Source organism: Ammospiza caudacuta, chromosome 25 (assembly GCF_027887145.1).
Source record: "Ammospiza caudacuta isolate bAmmCau1 chromosome 25, bAmmCau1.pri, whole genome shotgun sequence".
Lineage (NCBI taxonomy): Eukaryota > Metazoa > Chordata > Aves > Passeriformes > Passerellidae > Ammospiza > Ammospiza caudacuta.
This window is the reverse complement of record NC_080617.1, coordinates 7,904,673-7,915,062: the sequence shown is the minus strand read 5'-3', so window position 1 is coordinate 7,915,062 and position 10,390 is coordinate 7,904,673. Positions and strand designations below refer to the sequence as shown.

General features: G+C 54.7%; 1 protein-coding gene across 3 annotated transcripts; it reads left to right on the top strand.

The window, feature by feature from the left end:
• The first annotated feature begins 2,065 nt into the window (after positions 1 to 2,065).
• OPRD1 (opioid receptor delta 1) lies at positions 2,066 to 9,496 on the top strand. Of its 3 annotated transcripts, none has more exons than XM_058819922.1 (3): positions 2,066 to 2,319; positions 7,889 to 8,238; positions 8,964 to 9,496. In XM_058819922.1, exons 1-3 carry the CDS (start codon positions 2,066 to 2,068, stop codon positions 9,494 to 9,496), a joined length of 1,137 nt encoding a protein of 378 aa, XP_058675905.1. The 3 variants fall into 3 exon arrangements, with proteins under 3 accessions (XP_058675905.1, XP_058675906.1, XP_058675907.1); XM_058819923.1 differs by having other exon boundaries at positions 2,219 to 2,319; positions 7,889 to 8,244; XM_058819924.1 differs by having other exon boundaries at positions 2,273 to 2,304.
• Positions 9,497 to 10,390: the final 894 nt, after the last annotated feature.

Sequence of the window (10,390 nt, the reverse complement as noted above, 5' to 3'; positions counted from 1 at the left end):
GCACAGCAGATGCTCAACACCTCACTCTGGGTCTCGGAGGCTCTTTTCACCCAGGAAGGTGTTTAAATCCCATATTCTGGACCACACACAGGTGCAGAACATCCCCCTCTGTCCTGCCTGGGCTTGTAAAAGCACTGCAGGAATGGGAACCCCCTCCAGGTAAGGAGGCTGAAGCATCCAAAGTGCAAGACCAAGAAATACATGTTAAATCCATCCCTGTGCTCCCAATTCCTGCCTTTACCCATCCCACCAGCCCTGTGGGACACAGCCAGGACCACAGCCACCTCACACCGTGAGGACAGAAACACACAGCACATTGTTCCTGCCTCCCTGCTCAGAGGCCCTGGTACTCTCATCCCATGATTACCATCTGAACCATGGGATGATTGAAAAGCCATTAATTCCCTCCTGGGTGTTTTTATGAGGCTCTTGGTGAAATGTCTGGATGCTTCAGTACTGCAGGAGTTTGATACTGGCAGAGCTCTGCGCAAAGTGAAAGCGCTGTCTCCAGGGTTGAACAAGCTGCTGGTCTCTCCTCCATGTCCTGTGTCTCCTGCTCAGTCTCTCTGGAGCCAAATGTACCCAAAATTGCAGCAAATCATCCTCTCTCTCTGTGCCAGTGCTGTCCCAGGGCACAGGGCAATGAATTAATCTATTCCCAAAGCAAATAGGAGATGGGGACACCCCAAGTGTGTGTACCCACAGCCTCCACCTCCATTTGGGCTCCAGGAAAAATAAGACTCCTGCCTCTCAGCTTTGCAGTCCCTGAAAGGAGGGAGCCCTGACAGAGAAAGGCAGTCCTGCTCCAAGGCTGGAAAGGGTCTTTGGAAAGGGGAGGGTGACCCTCAACACCCCACAAAGCCCAGCTCTGCTAAGCAGGTGCTGCTGCTGGGTCTGTATTTGCACCTTCACTCTGCAGCATCTCTCTAAATCCCTTATTCTGCAGCAGCATCCCTCCTAAGTCCCCCAGAAACCTTTTTAGCACCCCCAGCATTCCTTACTGCCTTCCAAGCATTTCTCTTAAATGCCCCCAACATTGCTCCACAAATCCCTCTTCAGCATTCCAGCATCATTCTCACCCCAGCACCCCTCCAGTTCCTTCCCCCACCCCACAATATCCCTCTTAATCCCCCTGCAACATCCTCCCATACCTCCTCAGCGCCCCCAAACTCATCCAGCACCCCCTAACCCCACAACACATGGTGGGGAGAGTGAAGGAGACGAATAAAAAGCAAAGCCAAGGGAGAACTGGAGACCGCCCGTCTTTGCTTTGTGGACAAGAGGGCTGCTTGTCCCCCTGCTTTGTTACAGACAAAGAAAACCCAGAACAATCAGAGCGCCTGGATCCATCGTGCTCCCCCTCCAGCTGGGGACCCGTGCGGGCTCCGGGGATGGGTGACAGGCAGGGACCGGGGGAGAGGCAGGGATTAGGAAGGCAGGCAGGGAGGGGAGGCAGAGGCAGGAATGAGGGAGGGGGGTGCAGGTAAGGGACTGGGTGGTGGGAAAAGAGGCAGGGGACTGCGGAGAGCGGGGCTCAGGCAGGGACTGACAAGACAAGAACTGGGAGGGGAGGCTGGCAGGGATGGGGAGGGAAAGCGACAGGCTTGGGGCGGGGGGCCAGGGAGGCATAGAGGGGGGACGCAAGGTGGGAACCGTGGAGGAGAAAGGCAGGCAGGAATGGAGGCATGGGGCGAGGCAGGCAGGGATGCGGGGAAAACGGGACCGTGGAGGGAAGACAAGGACCTGCCGAGTGGAGAAAGGCAGCCATCGACCGAGGTGGGGGAAGGTGGGGACGGGGGGGACAGGTAGGGAGCAAGGGGCAGAAAAGCAGGCAGGGATCTGGGGAGCAGGCAGGGAGGGGAGGGGTACAGACAGGCGAGGGGGCGGGCGGGCGAGCAGGGCCGCCCCCGGCCCCACGTGGCTTGGGGGACACGCGGGTTTATAAAGCATTCCGGGCCCGCGCGAGTGCGGGAGGAGGCGGCGGCACCGACCGGGAGCGGGGCTCGAACCCGCGGGGTTCGGATGCGCGCGGCGGCTCCAGCGGGGCCACGGCCGCCCGCGGGCCATGGAGCTGCCCATGGATGTGACCATGGATGCGCCCGTGGAACTGCCCTCGGGGCTGCCCACGGCCACTGCCACCCCCTGGGGCAACGGCACCGCCTGGGCCCCCCTGCCCGGACACGGGGTCAACGACACGGGCCTGCAGCGGGCCAAGAACGCTACATCCATCCTCATCGCCATCGTCATCACTGCGCTCTACTCTGTGGTGTGCGTGGTGGGGCTGCTGGGCAACGTCCTGGTCATGTACGGCATCGTCAGGTGAGAGCTGGGCAGGGGTGCGCAGGGAGCAAGGGGGCATTTTGGGCACACCGAGTGCGAAAGCACCGATGGGGCCAGGCTGTGCCAGGGGTCAGTGTGCAGCGCATGGGAGGTGTGAGCTGGTGACACTGAGTGAGTGTGCACCAGGAGTGGGTGTGCACTAGGGGTGAGTGCGCACCAGGGTTGACAGGACCAGGAGGGAGTTTGCACTAAGAGAAAGTGTGCGCAGGGGTGAGTGTGTGCTGCGTGTCAAACAGCAGCAGAAGTAAGTGTGAACCAGGAGTGAGTGTGCAACGGTTGTGAGTGTGCACCAGGTGTGTCTGCACTGGGTGTGAGTTTGCCAGCAGCAGGAGGAGGGTTGGGTATGAACCGGCTGCTTGTGCGCATCGAGACGGCTGCGATGTGCGTGTGAGCAGTACGTGTGCAGGCTGTACAAGTGTGGGGGGTGCAGTGCTGTGCCAAGGGTGAAAGCAGAGGCCATGTGTGCCTGGAGCAGCTCGGGGAGTGCGAGGGAGATGTTTGGGCATGGGGGGGCGGGGGGCATGGGCGACACAGCCCGACCCCAATGGGTGCCTCTTGTCCTTTGTGAGGAAGCGAAGCCGCCGGGCTGGTGCCGCTGCGGGCTGGGAGCTGCCCTGTTTGCAGGGTGGGTCCAGACCCCCCCCCGCCCCAGCCAGGGGCTGGCGGGTTCCCGCTGCTGCCACCTCACTCCATCAGTGGGAATTACCCACCCAACCCATCCCCAGCTCCTTCTTGTGCCAGCTCCTCCTGCAGCTGCCTGACTTCTGTTTTTCCCTAACAAAGAGCAGACACTGCACGGCCCAGCCCCATCTCCCACAGCGGCTGAGCTGTCCTCTGCTCCCCCCGGTGTGGGGTACCAGCTCCAGTAGCCGAGAGACCTACTTCAGCTGCATCCAAGACCTCGGCACCTGTGGTGAGGCTTTCCCTGGGCAGAGGCAGGGTCTGCAGGGTCTCTGCACCCCAGAGCAGGCAACATGACCCAAATGCCCCCCACTTTAAAGATGGGGCATGGCAAGATACTGCTGTATCCCGCCAGACACTTGTGCTAAGGTACAAAACCTCATCAGTCCCTTTGTCCGAGACGCTGGGTGGTCCTGCCTGGTTAAGACGGGTTGACATAGAAATTGGGACCACAAAGCCAAGTCTTACCAGACCACAGGACCAGTGCCAGCAGCAAGGGCTGACAGAGCTCCTCCACAGCTCTGCCAGCAGCAAAGGATGGGGCTGTGCTCGCAGTCACACTCTGTGAGGGCACAGACCTCAACACCTCCAGCCTGGCAGGAGGGAGCAGAAGAGTCTCACTAGGTGCCTGGGCTTCACAGCCACCCCCTTTGCACTGAAGGGGGCTTGGTCCTGTCGGTCCAGAATCTGTGGGGTGATTCCAATTTCCACTGCCTCAGGTGATGCTGTAACCCCAGCTTGGCCAAAACACTAAAGCCAAACCAGAGCTGGTGGCTGGATTTAAACAAACCCTCCAAAATCACATTTTTTACCATTTCCCCATCCCTTTCAGTCCATAGCTATTGTTACCAGAGGTCAGCACAGCCTGGCACTGCATGCGCGCAAATAAATGTGGTGACTCACCGGAGGGAAGGAAACCATCCTGAAACGTGTCCATGAGCCACCCTGGAGTGCCCATTGCCCTGGTATCAGGCTCTGCTGCCCCTGCTCCCCACTCTTTGTGGAGCTCTGCTGTGTGTTTTTATCCATCCAAGAGTGCCGACAATGGGGAGTGGCATGGGGGAATAACTCGCTGACCTGACCTGACCCTTAATGGGATTTTTCATCCACTCAAAAGGGGCATCAAAAATGAGCCATGGTCTGAAAAAGCAAATTGAGGTAATTGCAGCAGAGACAGATGCCATGAATAATGTCAGGGTGAGGGATGAGTGTTATTAGACCCCCTCCAGCTGGTTCTGCTCAGAGAGGAGAGGGAAAGCATTTTAAAAAGAGTGATTTCATGTGCAAACATCCTCCCTATTTTACTGAGTAGCTCCATGTAACCCAGGCTTTAGCAAGCCTGATGGCCACAGATCCCTTCACCACACCTTCTAGCCCCACATTTTCCAACTGATGCTGGAATTAAACACAGAACCACGGAGTGACTTGGGTTGGAAATGACCTTATAGGCCACCTTGTTTCACTACCCAGCCATAGGCAGGGTTGCCTTCCACTAGACCAGGTGGCTCCAAGCCCTGTCCAAGCTGGCCTTGAACACGTCCGGGGAAGGAGAATATCTCCCATGAAATGAGCAAGTTCATCCTCCAAGCCCCTGGGACAGGAGGGGCTGCAGGGACATGTGCCTTCGCCCGTCCATGGCCAAAGCCATCTGGAGTTTCCCAGGGCCCTTGTCAGAGTTGCTCCATGTTGACACGGTTTAGGCCAGGACGAGGGGAGACCTGTGTCCATGGAAGAAAGGGCTATGAGGTGGGATCAGCTTGGATTTGGACCTCACTGCCAGGGAGATTTTGGGTGTTTGCTTTGTGCTCTTCTCCTAATGCCACCTCTAAGTGCCCTTGGGGGTCCAGGCAATCTGGAAGCAGGGCTGGAGCACATCCTGGGGGTCAGGGACCTCTGGGACTACACTGAGTTTGCCACAAAGTCCACGAGTGCTAGGAGCTGGCAGATGCAGACACAGGACCCTGGTGTATAGCTCTGTGAATGGACACACCATGAGCCAAGCACAGCCAAATTCCAAATAAATCCCTCTCCAGAGCAGCCAAGCCCATCACACACCTGGAGGGAGCCCAGCACACCCAGCACCCTCCCCACCACAGCTCTGACCAGCACTGCCATGCCCACTGTATTGTCAGATGCTTTTAAAAATACTCCTGGAAGCAATTGGCAGCTGTGAGCTCAGGGCTGCAAGTGCCTCATCCCCACTAAGCGCATCAGCCCCCCACCAGCTCCCACACAGGCTGCAGGGACAGCTGGGTGCACGCTTTGTCAAGCCAGGCTCTTTCAGGCAGCGGCTTTTAGCAGCTCCAGGAGTTTTTCTTTCACTTATTTATTTTCCAAGAGGTTTAGAGAGGGCATCCCCACTTGGGAGTCGAGACTGGAATGTGGAGCTGCCCTGTGCTTGCCCCATCCCCTCCCATCTCTTCTCTCCATCAACACTACCCAGATTGTTCCGTTCAAGTGCATAACTTCCCAATCAAGGCACTCACTTAATTGTAATGGGTTTGGCAGCCTGGGGAGGTCCATCAGCAGCAGTGGATGATTTGCTCTAATGTGGGCAATAAACCTCTTTCCTGGAGCAGCAGTTTCATTTGCAGCTCAGGATGGTCATCAGGATGGACGCCTCACCCTGTGCAGGAGGTTGAAACCTCAGCCCAAACCTGGAAGGGGCTGAATCTTCCCTCAAAACCCCAGTACTGGAAGCTAAATTGCCATTCTTATTATCCCAGTCATCCCTATCATCATCGCAAGTTATTCCCGTCAACCCCATCATCCCAGTTATGTCCTTCATCATCCCAGTTATCCCCAGCCTCATCCCAGTTATCCCTGTTATTCCAGTCAAATGCATTGGCAGAGTCAATCCATCATCTTAGACATTCCCATTATCATCCCAGTCATCCCTGTCACTGCTTTGCCCTCACCAGCCCCATCCTGCCTGGGGATGGGTGACAGCTCTGGCCCTCCAGTCCCCCACCTCGGCACATCTGGCAGGGGGTTGGGAAGTGCTCACCCAGCACAGCTAAGCACATCTGGCAGATCATGGAATGAATAACAGATTTTTTTACCACTTTACTCAAAAAACAGAGACCAAAGATGTGTGAATCTACCTGAACTGACTGTTCACATAGGAGAGGCAAAACCTGACAATACCACAAATTCTCAGCTTTTTGTTTAACCTGGAAGGAAACTTTTCTGCAAAAGCACTTGGAAAATAACACTAAAGAGAACAGAAAAGGACTTTTCAAGGACAAGACATTTTTAATGCCATATTTAAATTTAAAAAAAAAAAAAGCTCAGCTTGAATATTTCCGCCCTTGGGCAACAGGCTGCCATTTGCAGCCATGGTGAAGGAGACAGGAATGCTCTTGGCGCTGGGAGTTGGGTTAAGCTGCTGTTTTCTTTTTTCTCACAGAGAGAAATTAGTTTTTCAGCTCCAGTTCCCAGTTCTATTGACAATGCAACTTGGTGGGTCTCTGTCCCCACAAATACACTCTCCTGATCCTTCTGAGATGGGGAAAGGATAAGGGGAAGGGATTGGATACCACCATCAATCCCAAGAGCCTCTTTCCCACATCAACCTGCTGTCCTGGGCTCCAGCCATGGCAGGACCACCTGAGATGGGAACCACTCAATCCCCCTACCTTAACTCATTTCATGTACCCCCAACATGCAATGAGCTGTACTAATTATCACAGAATCCTAGAATGCTTTAGATTGGAAGTGACCTTAAAGCCCATCTCATTCCACTCCCTGCCATGGGCAGGGCACCTTCCACTATCCCAGGCTGCTCCAAGCCCTGTCCAACCTGGCCTGGAACACTTCCAGGGATGGGGCAGCCACAGATTCTCTGGGTGCCCTGTGCCAGGTTATTACCACCCTCATATCTGCTTCAAACCTGCCCTCTGTCAGTTTAAAACTGTCTTACCCCTGTCACACATGTGAAAAGTCACTTTCTGTCTATTTTATAAGTACACCAAGGAAAGCAACCTTTTCATCTCAGCAACAACGGGGTCATTTCCCCCCTCTATGCCTTTCCCTACTGCTGCTACAGGCAGGTTTAGGCATGCAGAGATGGTTTTGGGCAAACTGACCCTGATGTTAATTAATGAGGGTACATCTAAAAAAGCTTGAGGCTGGGGAGGATGCTCTCTGAGCAATGGGGATTTGCTGGAAGGGAGCACAGGAAGAGCTGGAGCTGCTGGTGCAGCCCTGCAAAGAGCAGGGTCTTCACAGAGCCACTCCTGCCCCACATGTGTTGCTCTTTGGGGGTGCCCAGCAGATCCCTCAGTATCTATTTCCAAGCCACCACACCATTCAAAGCATCCCTTTGATCAACACTTGCAGGATTGGATGCTCCTGGGAGACACACACACATCCCTGCTTCTCTGGCATCTGCCATAACTTTGCCTCATCCCTTCAGGAAAGGTTTGGACATGAGGGACCACACATTTCTCTTGCCATGGTGTGACAAGAACCAGAAGCGGAGCCAGCCCTTCCCAAATGCTCTGGGGGATACAGCCAGGCTCCCCCAAAGGCTCTGGAGCTCCAGGCTGGCTAATTGGGCTGCTTCCAGATGGCCTGTTTCCGGGGGTAATCGATCCAATTTCTGCAAGCAACCTTGACAGGGAAGCAGGCTGGATAATCACAATTTACTAGGTGGAAAATCAGATGAAGGAGGGTTGAGGGGATAAAGGACATTGTGCAACTGGTTCAGGGAAATGCTGAGCACATTGGTGCTGCAGAAAGGCACATCACAACACTTTTGCTCACCAAGGCCGGTGTCACCTTGTGAGCAGACAAACTGTGCCCCCTCCTCATCACATCAAGTGCCCTGACCATCTGTAACATGCCCTTTCTCTGCCACCCCCAGGTACACCAAGATGAAGACAGCCACCAACATCTACATCTTCAACCTGGCACTGGCTGATGCACTGGCCACCAGCACACTGCCCTTCCAGAGCGCCAAGTACCTCATGGAGACCTGGCCCTTTGGGGAGCTGCTCTGCAAGGTCGTGCTCTCTATTGACTACTACAACATGTTCACCAGCATCTTCACCCTCACCATGATGAGTGTGGACCGCTACATCGCCGTGTGCCACCCGGTCAAGGCCTTGGACTTCCGCACGCCGGCCAAAGCCAAGATCATCAATGTCTGCATCTGGGTGCTCTCCTCCCTCATCGGGGTGCCCATCATGGTCATGGCAGTCACCAAGTCAAAAGGCAAGTGTCTTGGGGTGCGTGTCCCCTCCTGTCCCATCAGTTCATCCCAGGGGTGATCTGGCAAACTTGAGCTCTGGTCCTGTAGCAGATTAGTGGTCAGTAGTGGGCACCTGTCTGTGACACCATAAATGTGCCCTGTCTTGGAAAAAGCATCATGGTGTTATTTCCCATATTTGAAACTGTCCCAGAAATTGTCCTCCCTTCCCCTTAAGGGTAGGGATCCCACACCTTTCCCCATCTCCAGTCCAGCCAGTGTCTCTCCCCACCTCCTGGTATGGAAAGCAGGGGGCCTAAAAAAAAACCCAGTGATGCTGCAAAGTCTCCAAGTGGCTCACACTAAGATCTGCAGCTCCTGTGTGGGGTCACTGGTCCTTAGCTGCTAGGAAAGCTCTGGGCATCTTGAGGAAGTGGACAGATTTCAGTGAAGGGTGATATGGGGATGTGACATGGGGATGTCCATCGTGGGGGTTGAGAGAAGGCAGGATTGGCGTTGAGTGGCCCAGGAGGCCCTGCAGGGAAAAGGTTCCAGAGTCATTGCATCCACTGCCTCTCCTCAGTGTCTTCTGGACAGGGGTCTGATGGCACAGAGCTCTTGGGGAACCTCTGCCAAGAGCAGGCAGGTAGGAATGCATCTCCCTAGGGTTTTAACAAGCCATTACTGAGCAGAAGGCAGAATATTCTCAGCAGACACTGAGGTTCCTCTTTGACCTTCCTCTCTGCTGCAGATGGTATGGTCCTGTGCACTCTCCAGTTTCCTGACCCTCCCATCTACTGGGACACTGTGACCAAGATATGTGTCTTCATCTTTGCCTTCTTGGTCCCCATTTTGGTCATCACCATCTGCTACGGGCTGATGATCCTTCGCCTGAAGAGCGTCCGGCTCCTCTCAGGCTCTAAGGAGAAGGATCGCAACCTGCGGCGCATCACACGCATGGTGCTGGTGGTGGTGGCAGCCTTCATCATCTGCTGGACACCCATCCACATCTTTGTCATCGTCTGGACGCTGGTGGACATAGACAAGAAGAACCCCTATGTGGTGGCCAGCCTGCACTTCTGCATCGCTCTGGGCTACACCAACAGCAGCCTCAACCCTGTCCTTTATGCTTTCCTGGATGAAAACTTCAAGAGGTGCTTCCGAGAGTTCTGCCTGCCTTTCCGAGCTCGTGTGGAACAGAACAGCTTCTCCCGCGCCAGGAACACCACGCGGGAGCACGTCTCCACCTGCACCGCTTCTGAAGCCCGCAACAAGCTGGCATGACTAGACGTGGGCAGCCCCCAGCGGGGCTGCCAGGGACACAGAGGAGATGAGCTGCGCTCAGAAGTCACCCAGGTCACCACCACAGAGTTGTAGCACAATGGTGGGCTGGGCGCTGCTCACTAACACTGCTGGGTTTGCATACAGACTGACTGCAAAAACTTTTTACATCCTGAGAACGAAAAATGGGAGAATCGGGACTCACCAAATGATGTAGGGCTCTCCTACAGAGAGAACAAGAGGCAAGTTGGGCAAATATGCTCCACTGATGCCATCTCCTCAACCAACAACACCACCCAGCAGAGGCTGTCACCCTCCAACATGTGGCTCTTGGCAGAGCCCAGAGCACCAGAACTGCAATTTCCACATGCTTATCCTCCTGCACAGACCAGGATGACACCACAGCCCATAGCAAGAGGGGAAACACTCACATGGCAGAAAGGAACTGTGCCAGGAGGTGATCATAGCATCACAGAATCATTGAGGTTGGAAAAGTCCTCCAAGATCATCAAGTTCAACTGTTCTTCTACCACTACAAAGGCCACCACTAGCCTATGACCCAAGTCCCACATCCACACAGTGATGGTTAAATGTCTTTGGTGATCGTTAACTCCACCAGTGCCCTGGGCAGCTGTGCCAGGGCTGGACAACCCTTTCAAGAAAGAAACATTCCCTAATATCCAGCCTAATCCTCCCCTGGAATGACTTGAGGCCATTTTCTCTGCCACGTCATGGGACCTCATTCCATCCCACTCTGCGCTATGTCCAAAGGACAACTGGAGATGGGAAGAAAAACTTATGCCACTTCAGAGACAGTTTTCAAAAAGCTCCAGATCCATTGTAAAAATTCTCCTGGAGTTCCTCAAACTGGGATTGTTCCCAGTGAAAGCTTTCTAC